The following is a 23,653-nucleotide window of genomic DNA, read 5'->3' as shown; positions in this document are numbered from 1 at the left end:
CTAAAACCCATTTATCCATGAACCGAGTTCACAGTTCAAGGAGGGAGATGTAAGAAAAAGAGGCCCCTGGTGGATAAAAGAAGTGGAAGTAATATCTAAGTCGTGTTTGAAGGGGTGGGAGGGAGTCACTTGGAGAAGACGAAGGGGGTGGTGGGGTGATGGTAACCAGCTGTTCTCCATCACAGGGCAGCAGAAGAAAGGAGAAAATTGTTTTAATTAAAAGCACAAAGACTCAACATAAGGAAATCCTTCTTTGCTATAAAGGTTATCAAAAACACAGAGGGGAAAAAAACTTAATAGGGCTGGACTTGAAGATTCCTACCCTCCCTGGACATGTTGTTAGGAAAATGTCTCCTTAAATGGACTAGGAACAAGAAAAGTCACAGCAGAATGATCTTTTGAAATCTCGTTTATTTCTCATGAACTGTGAAATCCGTGGGCAGGGATGAAAGCATGAGGAATAGGAAGGAGTGTGGGCAGAGGAAGTTTGACATCCCACCAATGGTCATTTCTCTGAAGAGTATTCTCTTCCCTCTGTACTGTCTTCCATGTGTAGCTAAAACAACACTATCCCCACATACTTAAGTTTCTTCAGCCCACCAAAGTAGAGCAGGTGCCTCCACTGGTTAACAAGCTGTTGATTAAAACACAGAGGTGTTGGATAAGGGACAAGTTTGTTTAACCCAAGGAAACCAGGTGGCACGGTACAAACCCTAAAGGAATTTCTTTCTCATGCCCACAAAATTCTCAGGAAGGGATGCCAGGTAGACAGTGGCAACACTGTCTCTTCTTCAGTGACCAATTGGAAGCCTGCCTACAACACCCTGCATATCCCACCCTCCAAATAAAAAACCCACATGTGTGTAGACACTTAGCATCTTGCCAAGTAGCACAGTGGGGCACTACAGGCCAATAGAAAAACAAGACCCTAGGGTGGTTAATCTTTAATGTTAGCTTGATTCAATTTGTATTCACTTAGGAGACACACTTATGGGTGTGTCTTATAAGGGTGTCTCCATAGGAATTTAACTAAGGAGGAAAACCTGCCTTAAATGTGGGCTGGACCATCCCATGGACTGAGATCTGGAGTGAACTAGAAAAGAAAAACTGAGCTGAGCACCAGCATTTATCTTTGTCTTCCTAACTGTGGGAGGAACATGAACAACTACCTTGTGCCATGCGTTTCCTGCTCAATCTGTGAGCAGAAACAAACCCTTCCTTTTCTTAAGTCGTCTTTTTCGGGCATTTTGTCACAGCGACAGGAAAAAGTAACTAATTCAGTGGGTAGAATCTAGTTACTCAAGTCATTCCCCATGAACCCCTGCTACCCTCTGCCTCCACCCCTTCCCAGTGTGAATATGCTATATAATTAGGGCACAGTGTGAGCACTCCTCCAGGGGGCCTGAGCCTTCATTAGAAACTCCCCCACTTCCTCCAGGAAGCTCCTGGTCTCTGTGTAATTGATGCATCAGCAGACAACCTACCCATACACTTGAGCCATTTTAAAGCAACTTTCACTTTTGATATTGAAAAAAAAAAGATCCCCTCCAACTGTAACCTCTGAGCCAATGAAAACAAAGAGTGAGCTGAACAGAGTTTCATTAAGTTAACACAACTCTGCCAAGAATCACACAATCAGAAACCCACTTATAAAACTGGCTATAAAGAAGAATGAAAAAGGGTCATATAAAATTCTTGAAATGGTGAAATCATACATACTGGGATTTAAGGTCTAAACAACATTGGATATACGTTCCTGTTTTTCCCTCCCTCCCTCCCTCCCTCACTCCCTCACTCCCTTTCTCCCTTCCTGCCTTTGTTCCCCCCTCTCTTTCCCCTCTCCTATCCTCTCCTGCCCTCCCCTCCTCTCTCTCTCTGTAAATGGAGACTTTAAAAATACTAATTCCCTGGCCTTAGTGTGGCTTCCTCTCTGAAGCCATTAGAGCTAATAGCAAGCAGAACTTTTTTTTTTGATCTTTGTAGATGAAAATTATACATTCTTCAGTTTCCTCATTAAAAGAAAGGGGTCGGCTTGCTGTTTATCTTAAGCATGAAATATATTACAGCTACAAAAGAGACACTTTTTTCTTATTAATAGCAACTTTTAAGTAGAAGATGAAGAGGGTAAAGACTGTCTACTGGTGATATTATTTAACATAAACTATTATGGGCTCTGAAAGAGAGTAATGTATTGTAAACCAACTTAACATATGAGGAAAGCTATGATATACCTCTGTACTATGCTCAAAAACAACTCAGACACAAACACACTCATAAATCTCTGCCTAAAATAGACCATAAAATTCATAATATTTTCTTTGTGTGACACAGATCTATACTGATATAGGCATAGCTTGTCATGGCTTGTCAACACAGATGTATCAACCGATTCACCTAAATCACTCTTTGATCTCCAGAGCTTAGCTTGTAAAATTTGAGCAGTTTACTTTCTCAAGTCTGTGTGTTCAATACTTGTTCATGTGAGGGACACAAAAGTCAAAGAGACATGGATGTAGCCATAGTTCTTTGTCCCATAAATCTCACAGCCAAAAACATACCACTTTCCCCACACTGAGAATTGTTTCAACAGAACTTTAATAAAAGTATCTTGGCAAAGTACCTGCCATTTTCTAAGAACATGTTGTTGTGGTCACCTGACTCCAAGAGAAGGACTAAGGCAGGACATCAGTGACAGGAACTCCACCACAGGAACTGGCATTCAGATACTATAGACTGCTGCTTGGTATAGTTTTATCCCTAAGATTTACTTTTTTAATTTTATTTATTTATTTATTTTTCTATTATCAGCTTGATACAGTATAAATTCTTATCTTAATAGTGAAATGTTCCATTGAGGTTTGCCCAGTAATTGAGTAAAACCGAAACTTCTTATAAGCCACAGTCATCCTAGGGTCCCCCCCTGCTATACATATAGCCTCCCTGGTTCTATGGGTTGCAGTCTGATTGTTCTTTGCTTTATATCTAGAATCCACTTGTGAGTGAGTACATCCCATGTTTGTCCTTCTGGGTTTGGGTTACCTCACTCAGGACGCTATTTTCTAGTTCCATCCATTTGCCTGCAAATTTCATGCTGTCATTGTTTTTTCTCTGCTGAGTAGTACTCCATTGTGTATATGTACCACATTTTCTTAATCCATTCTTCAGTTGACAGGCATCTAGGTTGTTTCCAGTAGATTTATTTTTAAGTTAAGTATATGTGTACGTATCTCTAGTATAGGTAAGAAGAGGGTGTCAGATTCCCTGGAGCCGGAATCACAAGCACTGAAGAGCGAACTCGACAAGATCAGTAGGCACTCCTAACCAGTGAGCCATCTCTCCAGCCTCAGTTTGCTATCAGTCAATGGACGACACTTCTTCCCAGGTATCTTTATTTCCCTCTCTGATGGTGTAACAATTAATCTTTATTAATTTTAAATAACTTGGTGATGCCAGACTGATTCTTTCAATTGTGCCAAAGGTATCTTACCAATCACTGATTATTATTCCCCTAGATACTTCTCAGTCTCTACACCAAAGAAGCAATTGGAGGGGCCACAGGTAGAACAGGTAGTGGGCCCATGTCTTCTCCTCCTCCTCTGCTTTTCTCTCCCTTTTCTCCCTCAGGTCCACATCCACACATGTGGAAAACTTTCTCAGGAGGATGATCAGAACACCTGAGGGCTCACACTGGAAGGGCAAATTACCTCTACCACTAGGTAATAACTGTTCCCTGCTTTTCCAGGCAGCACATCAGAATAGTTAGAACCTGGCTTTTGGTGTCAGATACACATCTGGGTTTGGATACAATCTGAGAGGTCCCTAAGACTGTTCTTTGTGATCAAATCAAGCAAGAGAACCTATAAATACCATCTGCATCAGAGGAATGCTGTGAATATCAAAGTTCGTGCAAGTTCTTGCAATGTGGGCTCTTTGCAAAGGCTGGCATCGTCAGCTCTCAATAGATTTTCACTCTCTAGGTTTTCCATGCTACACAGCATACTTTTGTGAATAGGAAATATGCTTGTCCTGCAAGAAGCAATTATGGTTTGCAATAAGATACAAAGGTGGGTGAGCCAAGGAGTACTCAAGGAAATAAGCTATTTACTATTCTTTCAGCGATTTCCCCAAAGCAATTTCCCTAATGCAACTTCAAAGGAGAGGCCAGGAAATCTAATTTGGGTCACATTAGCTGGATATGTGCAGGTCTGAGCTATTCTGTGAAGTACCTAATCACATGTCAAATTAGGGGAGTCTGCTTATCCCTGCTTTGACTTAATTACTGGCTGAGGTCTCCTTCCCTATCTTCTATCCCTGCCCTAAAATCCTTGTCTCCCCTGGAATTCTGGGTCAGTCATTAGAAAAACTTGTGCAATCTCAACATTTTCTCCAAATCATTACTTTGCTTCTTGATTGACAAATTTTGGCTCTCTCCCATGTATACCAGGACCCCAAGATACTGCGAAATGGCAGACTTTTGTCTTTTGCACATCTTGTACTACTGGGCCTCGGAATAGGGTAGGTGACCTATGTGACCCTCACTGCTCCTTTGGACCATTCTTCTTCCCTGTTCCTTAATGGACCCCAGCACTGCATTTTGTGCCATCAGAGCATATGTATCCTGAGTGATTCACTCCGGGCGCATGTAAAAGTTCATTTATTCATGGTTCTGTCCAAGTCCGACCTGATGAACCCTAAGTTTACTGGAATTAACTACAAGGACACAGATGACTCAAAGGCAGTTAGATCACAGAGTAAGCCCTTCACAGCCAGCCATTCACCTCTTACAGAGTGGCTGCCAGACTCTTAACAGAGAAAGGGGCCACCATCTTGCTCTTATTAGGCTTGATCGGGTGGGCACTGCTCGTGGGTTATCACAGCTGTTCTACTTCAAAGTAGCTCTGCTGGTGTCCAGTCCAGGTGAAATAGGTATGCACCAATCACTAACTCCTACTCTTAGCTACACGTTCTGGCCAACTCCAGGGTACCTTCCATTTCTGGAAAATTTTAGCTCTTACTTGGTAAACATTATCCAAACTATTTCTATCATATTTTTGGCTTCAATATTCAGGATTACTCTTGAATCCCATAATCAGGGACTCTATCAGTTTTAATATCTTTGTTCTAATTTAAAAATGGTAATTTTCCCTCTAGGTAGACCCATCCATCCAAGGCACTATTAACATCTGGCTTGAACACTATGGAGACCATAAATCTCTCCGCTATACACCCTCCATTCCTTCATTCCTATGTTGCATCATCAGCCACGTGACAAGACCTCAATGGCAGTCAAATCTACCTGTGTATGTGTTCAGTGGTCCGAACATAACTGTGAGAAATCACCCACTTGCCCTTCTACTCAAACAGTCTGACTTTGCTACTGACTGCTTTCCATTATGTCTGTGCTTTTAGCTAAACCAGCTTCATTTGCGTAGATTTTCATCTTCAACATTCTCTCCTCTTGTTAAGCACATGGCACGGCAGCGCAACATCCCTCCCACTAGATCCATTTCTCCTCCACTGGAATTTTCCTACCAGTAAACACACAATGATTCTAATAATTTTTCTTCATTAAGCAAAAAAATAATTTATCCATTATATCCCCCTTCCAAGTATTTTCCCACTTCCTTTTCCTCCCCTTCAAAAATCCTTGAATCCTTGAAACTGTCGGCAGTCCTTCCAGGTTTCCTTCTCACTCTCATGAACCCATCTCATGTAGACTGTGACCAAAGTCCCCAAGGCTGTTTCTGTTCTCACTGTGTGCATCAACAAAGCATGAATCTAGTAGAAATGTATTCTTCCTTTTCTCCTCCATGGTTCCCATCTCTCTCTCCCCATTTTCCTCCCCATTTCTGCTCATCTCAGGACAATGTTTCCAGCCCAGACTAGTATCAAACATCCGGGTAGATAAGGACGACAATGCACCTGATCTTAATCAAAAGCTAAGCAGGGTGGGAGTGGTTAGTGCTTTTATGGGAGGAAGTATGGACATTTTTGAATCTCTGTCTTCTAAGAAACACATTGTTTCACCTTTTTCTAGAGTCTCTCCAATCTGTTGACCATCAAGTGCCCTCCTTGAGATCATGAATCTCCTTTTTTTTTTTCTTTTTTTGCGATTTACCTTTAGTGACCTCAACCAATTCCATGTCTACAAATGATTCCAGTCAATGGAAAATCTCCAGGTCTCTATTCTCTGCCTGATCTTTCCCTGGCAATTTGGTGACCATTTAACACATCTACCAGAACAATAAAATACAATCGCATGTCCCACACCCCCAACCTGAGCTCCTGGTCAATAAACCTTCCCCAAACCAATTATCATTTGGAAACCCAGCATTCTAGTTGGGACAGCTACTATTTATCATCAACCTGACATCATCGAGAATCACCTCAGAGACATGTCTTTGGGTATATCAGTGAGGAAGTTTCTTGATGAGCTTAACTGAGGTAAGAAAGCCCATCCAAACCAAATGGTTGCACTATTCTATGGCTAGAGTCTCAGGCTGAATTAAAAGAAGCAAGTAAGCCAATCCCCAGCCTTCATCTCTCCTGCTTCCTAACAGTAGATACAATGAGGACAGCCGCTTCTGGCCCTTGCTGCCATGACTTCCTTACCCTGGTGAACTGTACACTCAAACTGTGAGCCAAAATAAACCCTAAGTTTCTGCCCAACAACAATAATGTAACTGATACATAAGCTAAGGTATTAAGAATAATGGTCTTCTTTGATTACTCACATCCAAAGTCTAGATTCACCCTCAACCCCTTTATCTTAACTCGACATTTGTGAGCAGCTGCTGTTGGATCATCCCTCACATATATCCAGAAACTAATCACTGTCATCCCACCCATTGCTTCTCTGTCCTTTCCAGTGTCCTCACCTCCCCATCCACCAATGGTGACAAAAGTCTCCAACTGCCCTCCCTATATTTTGCCCTTGTCTCCCAGTTTCTTATACTTGGTGATCTTAGTAGAATCCAGTTGAGGCCATTGTCTTTCCACCTTAAAACCATGCAAGGGTTCAGAATCTCATGTAAAACACTATCTGGATACCTGAAGATGCATTATAATGTGGCTGTATGACTTTGTAATTTACTAAAATCCTTCCTGTGCACCCATCTCTTGCTGTTTCGGGAACATTCCCGGTACTCTGCTACCTCAAGGCCTTTGGAATTGCTCTTCCCTCTACTCAGAACTCTCGGGCCTTAAACTTCTGCTCTCTCACTCCATGAAGGAGTTTATTCATTCCTCAGTAGACACTTGCTTATTCATGTCCGAGTATCAGTTGTCACCACTGGACAAGAACAACTTTTATATACTTGCTTTGCAATTGTCTGTCAAAGTACTCAATTTTCACTAGCAAGCTGCTGTATTGTTTACTGCTGATGAGAACTCTGCTTGGCTCATAGAAGACAAGAGCATATGTTGAGAGAGAGTATACTGACTGTGTATACTGTCATACACTCAATCAGCACAACATTAAGACTGACTCAGGCAGACTCTCCTCCACCTTGTATGAAGACAGGAAGAGACCACACTAACCAGTTCATCCAGGATGCCAGAGGTGCGTTTTTCTGCCTTGCCAGAGGACTACCCTGGCAGTAGGAGGAGGGCTCAAAAGGGAGGGAAGTAGGGACATTGAGTCAAATGCAGGATAGTAAAAATGTATGGACCACTGCAGCCTTTCTGGTAAGACATAATCTGTTTCACACACATGTCTGCAGTTCAAATAGGAGTGAAGTAGCACCCAGCTTCTAGGGCCTCTAAGAGGCACAAGCAGTTCAAGGGCTGTGGTGTTCACTATGCTAGGAGCAAAATGAATGACTCCTGTTATTACTGAAATGCAATATTTCTACAAGGTTTGTTTGCCTAAAGATAATTTATTTACTAAATCCTGTGAGTCCACAGATGAGACTTTAATTCTACAGCCTTCCTCCCCAGTAATCATATGTGGGCAGTTGTGGGACCAGTGAATTGGCTGGGAACCCTCACAGTGGCTTCTGTGAAAGGAAAATCTAGCTGACCTTGTCTTGATTCTGTGAGTTACAGTGACACTATCTAGCCTTAACTTACAAGAAACAGGGCAGTAACAAGAACTAGAACCACCAGTCATAAGATGCTGTTGATCTTAGCCCACCCATTGAAATAAAAGCAGAAACACCAACCAGGAACCCTCTATCACTATATGGGAAGAATATGCAGATTCTGGTAACATCCAAGAAAGTCATTCAAGGAAACTGTTTAAAATAACAAAATAGGAAAGGATGTCAGGGTTTTCTTCGATGCTAAGCTTTTATATCAAAAATGATAGATGATAAATCTTAAGTGAGAAAAAAGTAGCAGAAAAATCGCATCTGTAACGGTAGAGAAAGCAAGTAGTGACTTGACACTTGAATGATACAGCTTTTAAGAGAGCAAGGGTGTGTGAGTCACTCACCCCTGTTCTCCTCTCCGTTGGCACTGGCCTCTGCCATTTCAGTGCCATCCAGGTCTGGGTCACACATTAGATCCAATGTTCCATCCACTGGGCATGATGACTCCTCTTTCTGTATTATTTTGAAAACAAACAACAACAACAACAAAAGATTTATAGAGGTGTATTAGCAACTGAATAATATTTTTAGAATCCTGAAGTATTATCAGAGTTATATTTGATTCAGAATTGTAATATTGATTGATATTTTAATGTAAAAGTTACACCTTTGGATGGAAGATGGGAAAACATTAAAACATTGAGAAAAGACCACCACAATGGTTAATGTCTCTGGACAGTCTTCTAAAATCTACACACAGGGCTGGAGAGATGTCCCAGTGGTTAAGAGCACTGGCTGCTCTTCTAGTGGTCCTGAGTTCAATTCCCAGCAACCACATGATGATTCACAGCCGTCTATAACTGTAGTTCTATGGGATCCAACTCCCTCTTCTGGTGTGCATATAGGTAGCCAAAACACCCTTCCACATAAAATATATAAATAAATCTTAAATAAACCTATACAAAAATACGTCCTTTTGTCACGTACAGATTGCATTTTTTCAATCTTATGTTCCATCCCTTATAAAGCAATGACAACAGGACAGCAACTCAGAATTTTGACCAAGCAATGAGACACCATGAGGCTATCAAAAACAAATGAAAAGATACAACAATTTTCATGAGCTTGTGTTATTTTCTACAACACACAATGTGACAAGAATGGAAATCATTCCTACTCACGGAAGACTTTCTTTGCCAGGTGTAACTCTTAACATTAAAAACAAACATATCAAAGGAAATTCATGAACTTTACCTTATTAAATTTCACTTAATTAAACATCACTTATTAAAGCACTAACTTCTTTTTAACTTGGGTAGTCTACTAAAATATACAGACTTCAATTATTCTAGCAGAGTATAATTATTCTGGTAGATCATATTCGCAATTGCTTTAGCAAAAGTTGCTGTCCTGAGGAATTTTCTGTTCTAGATGCCACTTCCCATTCTCAAGAGTAATGAGAAGTCCACCAGATAATTAAGATTCTTTCATCCAAAACATCTTCTAATATTTTATCTATATAGCTCATATTTTTAATTTTTCTTTCATTTTCTCTCTCTCTCTCTTTTTCTTTTTCTTTTTTGAGACAGAGTTTCTCTGTGTATCCCTGGCTATCCTGGAACTCACTCTGTAGATCAGACTGGCCTCAAACTCACGGAGAGCCACCTGCCTCTGCCTCCAGAGTGCTGGAATTAAACAAGTGCACTACCACTGCAAAACAATTTTTTATTTTCTATAGCTATATTTCTGTTTATGTATCTATACAACATACATTTGTTATTGCTTTCAAAAACCAACTTCTTGAGCTTACTCTTTGCTACCACACTGAATATATGATTTAAATCAGTGCAATTTCAAGCAGAAGGGGAGATTTTCTTCTTTTTATAGAAGGCACACAGGTACAAAGTGCACATAGCTGACTGTAAAAAAGTCAAGAAGTGTATGGTCACTGTGCTCACCTAAAACTCCCTGTGACATGCTCTGTGACACGCTTCCCTATTAATCTCAAAGAATCAAGAAGTTCCAAGGAAGCCACAGCTATTTTTTATTACCCCATGCTATGAAGTGAAACCATGGTTTTACTTAAAAAAATCCATCACTATTTATACCCCACACCAAATCATTTGTGTAGGAGGTGAAAACCTTCACAAGCACAGAGGTCATTCATAAAGATCTAATTGTGTTTACCTTTATATATTTAAAAATATGTGTGAACCACAGTAAGAATACACACAGTATGTAAAACCATCCAACTTACTTTGAGAGCATAGAGGCCTGACTTTCCAGGGATTTTGAAGAATGTCCCATCCCCTATTCGAGTGTTAGTGTGAAGCATGGCATTCAGACAGGCTAAGGGAGAGGTTCCACTAGAAAAAGAGAAGTGTGCAAAAAATGAGCCCAGCTGAGACACAACGGATTAAGTCAAACCATTCTCTGAGTCTGAGAAAAAAACAAAAAACAAAAACCACCTCCTTACATGCCTTTTAAAATACACTGCCACCCTTGAAAACATCTACATTACAATAAAGAGCCAGTCCAGCTTCCCCAAAGTTAATCAGATTCATCTGTTTTACAGGCTTCAGGCAAAAAGTCTCCCAAACTCAAATTATGCTTTTATTCACAAAGCGACCAACACTGTACTTTAAAGAAACCAAAGCTCAAACTTTTATGTGGTGTTATTTTGTAAAATAATATGATGAAGCCTCAGTTTTAAAATATTACAGACAACTTGGAAGTTGCACTTGAATGATCAAAAAAAAAAAAAGTTCAAGGCCTGCTCCATCTTATAGGTTGAAAACAAAAGAATAATAAGAAACCAGGGGAGAACTGATTTGAAATTATAAGTATTTAGGCTGCTCGCTGCTCCTAGTGTTGAATTGCTCACATGGCAAATTAAGAATTTACATCTATGTTCATACCTCTGCTATAGCTTCTACAATGTCAACCTTTCCTTGGATATGTGAAATAAAGAAATGTGTGGTAGAGCACTCTGCCCAGATAATAATTACATTTGCAGTAAAGATGTAATGAAATAAATTGCTCAAGCAATATTTAATAGAAAGCACATTACATTAAATTAATGATTGAATATATCAGAGCACACATGTACAAACATTTATGGATTATATGGAAACCCTTACAAATATGTTAAGAAAATGTACACTGTGTGTATATTGCATTTTGTTTAAAAGTTAATAGCTCTGCAAGCTAGAATTTAAATGTATACATACTGCTTTGAGTTAATTATGTGTCTTTATGCATATTATTTTCTACTGTCCCAAAAGATCAGCACTTGGTCAAATCAGTGTTGATTAGAAGCCCTACTCCACAAACCCCTTAAGAGTTACGTGTTCAACCCCAAATGTTTTGAAACAAAGGAGCCTTTAAGATGTGAAACTTCCAAATTTTCAATTTTAGGTAAAACTACAAGTTCATGCTACTAGCTTTTTCTAAAAGCCAAGATGATCAAATCTCTTATTTACTATGAATGCTTTCTGGTAAATTGAAAAAGACAAAATTGCTGAATTGCAGGAACACACTATCGAAAGTCAACATGGATAGGCATCGTGGTCCGGAAGGTTTGGGAGCATCATAATAATGTCAGTATTCTTTATTATTTTAAGAAGCAGCTTTTCTGTGCCAACACATAAATATAATTCCATTGGGTTTGACAGGAAACAAGAGTCCTAATATAAATTTGGTCAGAGAACAATGTGGCTGTAACATTGTGACTCACGTGGGAACAGTGCTATGGCCTTATGTAACATCTCTCCTCATGAAGATCCTACAACCTCACTGGCCTCATTTCATTATTTTCCCTCATGAAAAATGTTTGCTCATATGTAAGTGGGCCCAGCCGTAGCTATAAAGAAAAATAGATTCATCTCCCCAGAACTATCTCTCTACAAATGAATTCCAGATAAATAATGCAACACATGTTATACTGAACACTGCAAAAATATGTGATTTTTATACTCTACTCTCCAGACAAAAGCATAGAAAATTTGAAGCTTGGAATGATTGTGCCAGATTTCAGGAGTTTTAAATTAGTAAAACTGTCAGAAATGCAGAATTTCTGCAGGGACCTGACAAGATGTTAACATGACAAGTCACATGGAATCCAACTCATAAAAATGACACAATGTAGATCTTTAAAACCATAACTTAATAGCATTGTCCACTTAACAGGAAACCCTACAATAGTCTTCCTGTCCCCCATACTATGTTCCTAATGTACATAATTCAAAGGATGTAGATTTAGAACATTTAAGAGGAATGTAGATTTAAAGGTAAAAAAGAAAACAGAACAAATATAACATCACTATATTTTACATATTCTAAGGTACACATGATACCAGACAGTTCTTGCAGCTTGATGCTATGGTTAATGTCAGCATAGATGCTAGGGACTTCATCTCACACAAATGATAAGCTCTAATGAACACAAGTACTTTATTAAGTTATACTGTTTACTAACTTCAAATGCTCAAGATTTACCATAGAAAAATCTTTTAAAAAATAATTCACAATTGTAAGATAATATAGCTCTAAAAGTCTCAATAACTGGTTTAATTTCTCCAAATATTTCCTAAGAGAAGCATATGAAATTTGTTTTGATTTAAAATGACATTACATTCATATAAAACATTCTTGTAGCTCAAATCATTCTGATCAGCCATCAAGATTTAAGGCATTAACTGCATTTCTATAAAAAAAAAAATCATTATTTTGGTCTATCTCATTTAAAAACAATCAGAGTTTTCATCTAAAGATACCAATGCTTCTTAAAAGGAACCAATCAATACAATGTAATACACACAATAGAAACATACACCTTAAAAAATAGTCTAACCCCTCCCTCTTTACTTATGGCTATTAAATCTCAATTCCATAGTTTAGATAATGTAACCTCCTTTTCTTGAAAATCAAGTGTGTGATCTCACTTAACTGTTATACAAAAGGAATAAGTAAATAAATAAGGAAAGCCTTATTTGTGCAATTTTATTATTTATATTCATAAAATATAGAATGTCATGCACAGAGCTGTGGCTATGAATGAGGGTGAAACAAATACACTGTACATGTCTGCTCCCCAGACATTTCTGTAAAGCTGATACAAAGATTAATCCTGTCCACCATAACTGAACGCTCTGAAAGGGAACATGCATTGTGGGTGGAATCATAAAGCATCATCGTTTTAACAAAACATCTCAGAGATTTCAGCCACTACTTACTTTCTAACAGGATGGGTGGGAGGAACGGTGACATCCATTTGTAAAGGGAAAACAAAGGACAAAGAAGAAAACAAAGTTAGTTTTCTCATATGAGGAAGGATTTATCTCACCATGTCAAAAATAAGGCCATGTTCAAGAATGGGACTAAAACCTTGGACCCAGCTGCCTGTGGGAGGTTGGGAAGGAGAAAAGGACATTAGGCTATAGGGTGACTGTGACTCCTTCTCTAGCACTAGATGTTTCCATTTTGCTGACAATGTGCATGTATTTCCATATGGAAAATACAGGAAGAAGTAAATAAGCAGGGTATTTGCGCCATTCCTGTTTTTTACAGACCCTGCAACTGGGCTGTTTCCTATACACCTGCCAGGGTAGACCTACTCTACATGGTCACTTTTCCCCCTGGACGTAGGATTGTGGAACCCTTCTGGTTTGTTTCATTTCCCACAACCCCTGAAGCAGAACAGGGGTGGAATTTGGAAGCAGGGAGCAGGCATAATTTAAACTGTCTAGACATCAAAGAACCCCCAGAGACACTTTGCAGAGCCCCGGTGCTACGTGAAATACAGAAAAACCATTTCTTTCTGTCATCAAATTGCTGATGGAACACATAAAATTTACTAGCAGTGAATGCTGAGTGCTAAGAATGGACAGCTTGTCTACTTAAGTAATGTTAAAAACCAGGAAAGATGCTGGGAAATGTGATTGAAAGAATATTCACGGATCTGACAAAGAATATCTCAATCACAGGTGTCCATTCCTTCACATTTAAAAATAGCATTTCAGAAGAATATTTAAGTCACACAGATCTTAAACTATATTAATTTTGTTAATGTGGCTTTTGATAAAATGTTAGAGCCCATTTCTGGTAAATGTTTTTAAAATCTCATTTTCAAATATATGAATATGAAAAATTAATGCTATGCGACATAAGTCTAAAAACTCAACACGTTCAATAAGCAATTATGAGGAACCCTTATTAGAAAAAAAGTATGCTAAGTGCTATTAATATAAATAATTATATGCTCATTCTCCTTTCAGAAAGGAATTAATAATAGCTTCTTGCAAATATTTCCACTGTAAGCTTTGAAAAATATATTTATTTTATAAAGAACATTTTAAAGAATAATTGATGTGAGATCTGTTGATAGAAGTAATTGTTTAAATGCAGATAGAGTATCCTTCTGCTAACTCCGTGAAAACTGAACTGCTTATGCTCAGAAAGTATACACTTAACTCTATGTTAAATTTTACAAATTATGTTCTTCAAATATTAAAGAATGAATAATGGACCCTTGGTTACTTAGCTATTTGTACATTTACTAGGCATAGGTAGGCCTGTCAATGGAGAAGAATTAGCCACATTACCAGTAAAGGAGGTACTTTCTAGGCACACTGAGTAACAGATTGTATGTTAATGGATAAATCAGTAACTTAGATGATTGAAAACACCCTGGAAAATCAAGAACACACTAACTTGCTGCTGTGAAATATTACTGTCAGTAGGAACTGAAATGCTTTCAAAACTAGATACCTGTGAACACATTATATGAATAATCTATGAATGTAAAATATCTAGGAAATGACAGATGAATAATCCCAGTACAGACTGTGCATTTCACAGGTCTGCAACAACTCTGACATTTGATTTTTGAGAACATCATCTTCATGATTTGTGGAAGAAAGTCTCTAGAGAGTTCAATAAAGTCTGAGAGGTGGGGAATAATAAGATTGGAATTCAGAAAAATATAAAATAAATAGGAACCAAACTGACTCAAATAAGAGATGACTCAAAGGAAGATATTTTGTAAATTTATGTGAACATAGCCACATCATATTTTTTCAGTGCTAGATATCAAGCCCAGAGATCTGTGTATGTTAGTCAAGTATTCTACCACTGAGTTACATCTCCAGCCCTTCCACGACTTTCAGTATTCATTATATCTCTAAGGGAACATTACAAATGTAGTCTGAATGCTCCTCTATCAAGTAGAGTCATGAAGGCAAGGGATATTATTCAAATGGTATGATTAATTGTATTTCAACTTCATGAGTAAATTTCAAGAAAACATTTCAGATTTAAAACCATAACACATAGCTCTAACTGCCCTGACTTACATGGAAAGATGGCTTCTTAGAATATTTGGTATTTTTAGATATTTGAGGCTGCTCTATAAAGACTACCAAGTCACTCCCTGATGAACTGCAGAAATTCATAGAGACACTTACTATACTGATATTCATCTTGGAAAGCAAAAACTTCTATGGAAGGACAAGAGTTTACTTTAACTTAGTATCTACGTGGACAGCAAGTAATCTAAATCCATTCTAAGTATAAACAAAGGATATCATCTATATTACATAGGTTTTCAAAAACTGTCAGAGAGAAGGCAAGGTTGTCCCTGTCAATTACAGATACCCTGTAGCCTATATGCCACATGTGCCAAGTGAGACTAGCAACTGTCCCATACAACTATGCATGCCATGCACTGTGATGATACCTGGACTAGTAAGGAAGGCAATAGAATGCAAGTAAGACTCCGGACTTCTGAGACAGTTGGTCTAAGTATAACTGAGGCTGGATCCTTTGCTAAATGTATCACATTTAATTGGCCCATCTTGATCTAGGTCCTTCAAATACAAAATGTTCAGAGATGAAGTCACTGTGTCATAGAGGACTACTCTGAGTCTGAGCCAAAGCATGAAGAGAATTGAGGACCATGTATGGTACACTGCAGGGGTTCAAGGACTGTCTAAGCTATTAATAGATGTCCTACTATTACTACTCAAAGTAAGCAATAGCTTGGTGTCCAAATAATGTCAACTGGGAAGAAATTGGCATTCAGAGTTCATGTGAAAACCTGGGCTGGGTACAATTTTATTTAACTTCTAATTTTATTTTTATCTCATAGCAAAAAATTAAGTGAATACATGTACAGGGGGACACTTGGAGAATAGCCTGTTTTATGTAACATAGAAAATAAGTGAGGAGAAGATAGCAATGGATATCTATTATTATGACCGTCTTTTATTCAGAGCATCTATGGTATGTCTAGGCTTTCACAATCTCCATATTCCTAACAGTCACACTTCTCAGGTCTATAACTGTGACTGAGGCCCAGAAACTAAGAAAGACATCCAATAACAACCAAGTACTAGGCCAAATTCTAACTTCATTCCCAAGTCCATGCTCTCTGCACCATCTGACACTCAATTCACAGAATACTAGACAGAGGGAGGAAAGATACAAACAAAAGCCAGATATTGTTGATGCAAAGGTAGCTGAGCCATCTTCCCCTAACACAGCATATTTTAACCACTTTCTGAGGATTGATTTCAGATGTTATAAAGACCTGGGCTGTAGGAGGTAATGATTGCTTGTCTTCAGGTAATGCTCATCATGAAAATTAAGGAAGAAAGAGCTTCCAGAAAACAGAGTAGAGAATTCAGATCCATAATTGAGATGCCTCTGTAGGACTAGATCATTAAAGAAAAAAAATTCTATTCATTGAACAAACATTTACGCAAACCCTATATGTCAAGCTAATCCTCAAATAAATTTGCACTCTGACAGTGCTTTGCACATAATAGAAATGTATGCTGAGCTGAGATGAATTCTCTGAGTACATATGAAAGGACAGGGGACTCATGAGAAAGGCAGCCTTGAGGCATGTTTCAAACCAGAGGAAAATCATTTGGAATTTAAGTACTGTCTTTAGTATATTCCAAGGGGATGACTGCCATCAATTAAATGCAGCAGCAGCTAACCCATGGACACTTTGTACAATTTCCCGCCCATGACAGGCCAAGGAATGTATTTCCAAATACATATTTCCAAAAACTGGTCTTCCAAAAATAAAATACTAAATTTCATATACCAGTGAACAGACATTAAATCCAGCATGGTAGATTGGTGTTATACTAAACGGTAAGTACTCCACCCACAGCTGATCATCCTCTCATTCCACGTGCGAAATGGTTAAAATAGCAACAATCCCACATTCACCTATGGGATGTTATATGAAGTGATGTTTCAAAAATACCACACAATCACTTTAGAGAACACAACTTTTTATGTTCTCTCCTCCAAACTCACCAAATATATCAACAATTCATATCAAAATTACAGAAAAAATACATTTTAATTTTTGCTTCCTATCCATATACTAAAAGAATACCTCAAAACACAGCTATGACAGATGTGTCCTATTGTGTTATGCCAAAAGTTTTCACTGGACAATTCTATCCATATTTATGTGATTGGAATCACTAGGAAAAGTACATAGGCAAGTCACTCCTAGAGACATTTAATTTGTTGCCCAAATATAAAATCACTTTTAAAGTATATGACATATATTTTTAAAGATTTTTGTTTTGTTTTTATGTATGATTGTTTTGCCTGCAAGTATGTATATGCACTACATGTGTGCCTTGTACCTGTGGAGACCAGAGGAGGATGTCAGATCCATTAGAACTAAAGTTTAAGATGGTTGTGAACCTCCATGTTGGTGCTGGAAACCAAACCTGGGTCCTCCACAAGAGCAGCAAGTGCTCTTAACCACTGAGCAATGTAGCTGGATAGATAATGGAATATTTTCTCTGAGTTTGTCAAATGCAAATGGGCTAGACATTGTTTAGGTATTTATTGCTTGTATATATAGTATATAGTTATTGTACTTATTGTATATAGTTTTTCTTATATAAGTTATAACTTTTTTCCTTTTTTTTCTTTTTATAAAAATATAAGGGGAAATATGGTGTCATTTTATTTGTGCTGAAATATGATTTTATTTGTATGTTAATAAAGTTGCCTTTATAAACTCTTTATTTGGCTCTGTGTTTCTTATTTAGTAAGACCGTTTAGAATTACATCTACAGAGCAATCTCCCCACTCCTTAAAGATCTATTTTGTCACATAAACATGAATTAATACAATGGTTTCTCCCCTATACAGATTTTACAAATCAAGAGATATAGCCAAGAACTTCAGGTAGCACTGAACAAATGTACCTATGTAAATCGAGAATGGCATATTGTTAAAACTGCATTAGCAGGGGACACACTGGACAAGGAAAACACCTTTCTCCTGTTCACTGCCGACGCATCCTCACTACTCCTAACTAAAGTACCTTAGATTATTCCATGTCTTTTACCTGTACAAACCCCCACAAAAGCTCATCTTAGATTCACATTCTTTACTTTCAAACATCCTAATTCACCCTTACTCACAAGAAGAACATCATCTCTAAATGTTCTCCCTGATTTCAGTACCTCCTGTTTCAATTTGTCCTACATACTCAGCCAAGCATTTTGCTTCGTTAGAACACATGTATAGTCTCCTCCAGCTGTAGCAATCGGGGCCTGTTTTTGTTAACTAATGACTTCTCCTTCTCTGTGAAGGAAATACAAAGTGCACTGACAACCAAGTCTAATATAATCGACTTACCTATCTCAGCTTCATGTGCTCTAACTCTCAGACTATGCTCCTGAGGTGGCCATGCTTCTGGGACTCTCAACCCTCTGCTTTGGCTCATGGGAAGCCATGTGGCTAGAATTACCACTCTCACCAACAATGCTTCATTTTTGCATTCAAAGTATAAATTCTAAAGGAGATTTTAAATACTACCTACATGGTGACAACTTTGTACTTCAAAGAGATCCCTGGTGATATTTTATTTGTATTAAAATGTTATTTGTATGTTAATAAATAAAGTTGCCCGGGGGTCAGAGCTATTAGCAAGCCATAGGAAAGCAGGGCAGTGGTGGTGTACACTTGTAATCCCAGCACTTGGTAGGCAGAGCTAGGTAAGTCTCTGTGTGTTCAGGGATACAGCCAGTATTGGATACACATGCCTTTAATTTCAATACCAATCATAGAAAACCTGGAGGCCTATACAGACAGGCCGTGACGAGGTGGTCATGTGGATGGGTTTACAACCAATGAGAAGGCAGAACAGGAACTCTATATAAAGACTTTAACACAGGGGTAGCTCTGGTTTGGAGAGGTAGGACCACCGCAGGAGGAAGGGTAAGATTTTAGCTCTTAGCTCTGACCTCTTGGCTTTCTTCTTTGCATTGGTTCTGTGTTTCTTATTTAATAAGAAGGTTGGTTACATCTACAGATCCCCTTCCTCTGGGAACAACTCTCTGTTTCTTTCTCTTGCTTTGTCTTCAAAAGCTATTTACACAATTTACCTTCCCACCCTGACCACTTCCAACTAATTTGAAAACTCCATAGGGGAAAAAAATGCTGATTTATCTTTATACTGACTGACCACCCACCTCAATGTACCCTGAAGGTGTTTATTATGCTAGTGCTGTTGCAATCACAAAAAGGAAGACACACAAGCCCTGAATGGGTATTATCAATACTACTTTTTTAAATAGCTACTATCAGGTAGTCTAGGGCAGACATGTTATGTTTGCATGCACAGCAGTCCTTCCTTTTAGGCTCTCTTCTCCTTATTAATGTGTATATTCTAGTATAACAATCAGATGAATAATAGCTAGATGAAACCATCTCTGTAGTCATAGTGGTTTGGAGTTTTGCATACTTTTTTTGGAACATCCATATATTCATAGAACTATAGAGACAACATATGTAATTTTCAGTTGGAATATTAGCTGTGAAAACATAAAAACAAATAACTTCTATATGCCTAGCCTCCACAAGGACAGAGCCTGCTGAGAATAAAGCTAGCCAGAGTAAAGTAAAACCAATCATGGAAAGAGAAGAGGGAAGAAAATGAAATCCCTAAAACATCCTACATCAAGCATTAGAGATGAATATGGGATGCCAAAGTTAAATAAAGAAAAATGCCCTGCTGACTTTTTTTTTAACCTGACTGGTAGAAATCCTGAGACAGAATTATTTAATTCATCAAAGCTATGATTTCCTCATCTGTCACATAGTGAGTATAATGCAGGTATAGGATTTTTAAAAATTATCTTATTACCTTTACTTATTTATTCATTTTGTGTAGGTATATACATATGAATGTGTGCCATTAAACATGTGGAACTTATAGGCTAACTGGTAATAGTGTGGAACTTATAGGTTAACTGGTAATAGTGGGTTTTCTCCTTCCACCATGTGAGTCCTGGGAACTGAACTCAGGTAATCAGAATTGGTTGCAAGTGCCTTTAACCACTGAGCCATCTCATTAGACCAACATAGGCTGTTTTATGGCTCCTCTAACACATTTATAGTTGAAGTTTGAAGTCGATCTGTAATCATTACACTACTAGCTTTTCAAACTTTATTCCAGTTGGGCACCTGTCTGCATGTTTCTCTCATGTCAATGTTTTTTGTTAGTGAAAACACTAATGGTTTTACCTGTCCATCATAATGTCCCCATCCACTACAAGCATTGCAGCTTAACCTGACTTGACAGTGTTAGCTTCTGGCTAGTCTGACACCATGGTGTTTGCTGCTGGCATTCTGACTCTATTAACCATTCTCTGTACTCCCCACACAGGCCCTGCCAGCCTTGACTACTCAGAAAACATTCAGAGATTGTTGATAAGCTGGCATTTCATAATTTATAGAGAAGAATAAAATTGGAAGCCTGGCAATTCCAAGAATTGGGTGAGCCTATCCAGACATGAGGATTGTGAAATATTCTTCTAAGAATATAAGCTGAAATAACCCAATTAGGAAAAACATTTAGCAATATCTAGTGAAAAGAATCTGCATGTTCTATAGATCAACAGTTCTATGCTTTGGTACAAGCTCTAGAAAAAAATCATGTCTTTACTGAGAGTTACTAGCTACAGGAAAAATTATAAATGATCTAAATATTTACTAGGATATAGCTATGAATATAGATAAATATGTGTAGGTAATTATAGTAAAATATGGAATCTAAAGTATAATAATATTTAGATAACCTTTGATATTGGGTGCTTCTGAGGAAAAGAGGAGGAGTTCAAAGAGAAGTCAACATTTTCTATTGGGATTTCTTAAAAATAAATCAGAGACAAATATGACAGCATGTCCACAGGTTAATTACAAGTCGGGTTTTTCTTTAGTATATAAGAATTCTATTCATTTTCAATTTTTTCAAAAATAGAAAATAGACTGACTGTTATTACTAGTTATTCACAATTCTGCCTACAGTTGTCACATTTTCTCTCTGGATTTTATTTTTAATGATTATTTCATACAAGGAAATAAGTATTTATTACCATTGGAAGTGTAAAGGCACTTTATTATAAACAGGTAAAAGTCCTCTCAACCTTTCCCACCCACCCCCCCCCAAAAAAAATTCCACATGCTACATCAGAAGTAGCAACGGTCTTATCTTTTTATAAAATCCACACACTCAATACTATGGACTGGGCAAATCTTTTACTTTTTGCATAATGATAGGCTTTTCTTTTTGCTGTGACTAGGAGATTTTCCAGCAGAAAATGTTATATTTTTGGCTTTTAATAAGTGATAGAATCTTAGATGACTTTAAAAAAACTTCTCATATAGATATACTAGGTAACAGTTTACAGAACACTTAAATAGTGAAGTAATATAGGACATTTAGTTTACATGTCATCTTAACCACTCATACAGTGAAGAAACAGACTTGTATACACTGATTATTGTATAGCTATCTTTTAGAAACGAATTTCAAAAATTGAGTTTTTAGCTGGAAGGGTCCATTAAAAATGCTGAAAAGTACCTTCTAACATAAGTGCCTAGTCAATGATGCATAGTATCAATCTTTAAACATGTGCTAATCTAATAGTGGGAGGGAGTGAAGAGGTTACTCCAAATAGAGGGAAAAAATCATACAGGAGAAACAAATGGACAGGATGGAATACTCCACAAAGCCCTTTGATTAGTTGCCATTTCTAAAGCAGTGCCTTTGAGAGAAAGTTACTGAGAGATCAGAGTCAAGAGAGAATTATGTACCATGGTGCATGAGGTTGGTATATTCTTTTATTTTATTACTTTTTATTTTTTTGAGATTATAACATAATTATACCATTTCCCCCTTCCCTTTGCATCCTCCAAATGCCCCTCCTTGCTCTCTCACAAATTTATGGTCTCTTTTCATAATTGTTGTTATAAACATATATATATATATTTTTTTCTAAATACATAAATACAAACTGCTCAGTCTGTATGTTACTTGTATGTGTGTTTTCAAGGCTAACCATTTGGTAGTGGATAACCAATTGGAGTGCACTTCTCTAGAGAAGACGATTTCTTTTACTCTTTGCATTCCGTTGTTTGTAATTTTTTTTTTTATGTAGGGTTGAGACCTCCTGGGCTTTCCCTCCATCCACAATAGCATGTCTATTGCTGTCCTTGTTCAGTTCCTGTTTAGACAGTCATGTGGCTGAGATTTTATGGGTACAGCTTCCACATTTCTAAAAGACACAACCTCACAGTTAACTGCCTGTTCCTCTGGTGCTTAGAGTTTCCATCACCTCTTCGGCAATGTTTCCTGAGTTCCAGTGCAGGAGTTACCTTGTAGATATAACTGTGGGGACTGAGCTCTACAACTCTTCATTTTGATTAGTTGCTGCGGAACATACTTTAATGGTAATGAAGAGCCCTCTAGTTGGACTTAAGACTCATTCAACATGAAGAAAATCATACTTAGTACAGGAAATCTAACCAGCCTAGGGCTAGTGAAGACATGGTATAATCTTTCTTTCTTTCTTTCTGTCTGTTTGTTTGTTTGTTTTATTTCAAGACAGGGTTTATCTGTGTAGCCCTGGCTGTCCTGGAACTTGCTTTATAGATCGGAGTGGTCTTGAGCTCACAGAGATCCACCTGCCTCTGCCTCCTATGAGCTGGGCCTAAAGACATGTGCCACCCACCACCTCATTGAGTTAACATGGTATACTTTTTAAAAATCACAGCCAACAGCCCATTCTTCCTGCAGGAGATTACAGTGGGCCTGTGAGGGTTTTTTAACGTCTGACAGCATGAGGAGAGACTTCAACATCTAGGTCAACCTAGAAGAAAATAGACCAATGAGGAACCCATACTATTGGCATGCGGGATAGATGACAAGAACTCAACCAGCACGGCCACGGTAGAGATGTGTTAGGATGTGAGGGACAACTCAAGGACAACTCAAGGGGTGGAGAGACAAGTCATTCAGCTCCATGGCTTACCTAGCAAGCGTGGGGCCCTGGGTTCTCTTCTCTGCTAAAAGCAAGTGAAAAGGGCACTGACTACAGATGTCAGATAAATGTCGGGGGTGGGATTTAGGATTGTTTCAGGGACTACAGGTAAGCTGCAGTATAATTAATTAGGGTGGATAACACAGAAGAGAAGGGTTGGAGGCAATAGGAAATTTACTTCTGGACTTTGAAGGTATTCAAAGATCATATATACACATCAGAGTTGATGCTGGGATTGGAGATGAACACTGAGGA

At 38.1% G+C, this 23,653-nt stretch overlaps 1 protein-coding gene across 1 annotated transcript in view; it reads right to left on the bottom strand.

Annotated features, from left to right (window-relative positions):
- The window catches only part of Asxl3 (ASXL transcriptional regulator 3), a 110,651-nt gene extending 100,255 nt beyond the window's left edge, over positions 1 to 10,396 (bottom strand). The window contains exons 1-2 of the mRNA XM_052741635.1: positions 10,288 to 10,396; positions 8,435 to 8,543 (exon numbers count right to left, since the gene is read on the bottom strand). Of these exons, the coding sequence (XP_052597595.1) occupies positions 8,435 to 8,543; positions 10,288 to 10,365 (187 nt within the window). The 5' untranslated portion in view covers positions 10,366 to 10,396. The remainder of the gene's footprint in view (positions 1 to 8,434; positions 8,544 to 10,287) is intronic.
- Between the last annotated feature and the right edge of the window lie 13,257 nt (positions 10,397 to 23,653).

The sequence above is a fragment of the Peromyscus californicus genome, unplaced genomic scaffold, assembly GCF_007827085.1.
Source record: "Peromyscus californicus insignis strain IS unplaced genomic scaffold, ASM782708v3 Scaffold_17__1_contigs__length_78620276, whole genome shotgun sequence".
Taxonomy (NCBI): Eukaryota; Metazoa; Chordata; class Mammalia; order Rodentia; family Cricetidae; genus Peromyscus; species Peromyscus californicus.
Note: the sequence above shows the minus strand (reverse complement) of the source record. Positions and strands in the feature narration are given on the sequence as shown.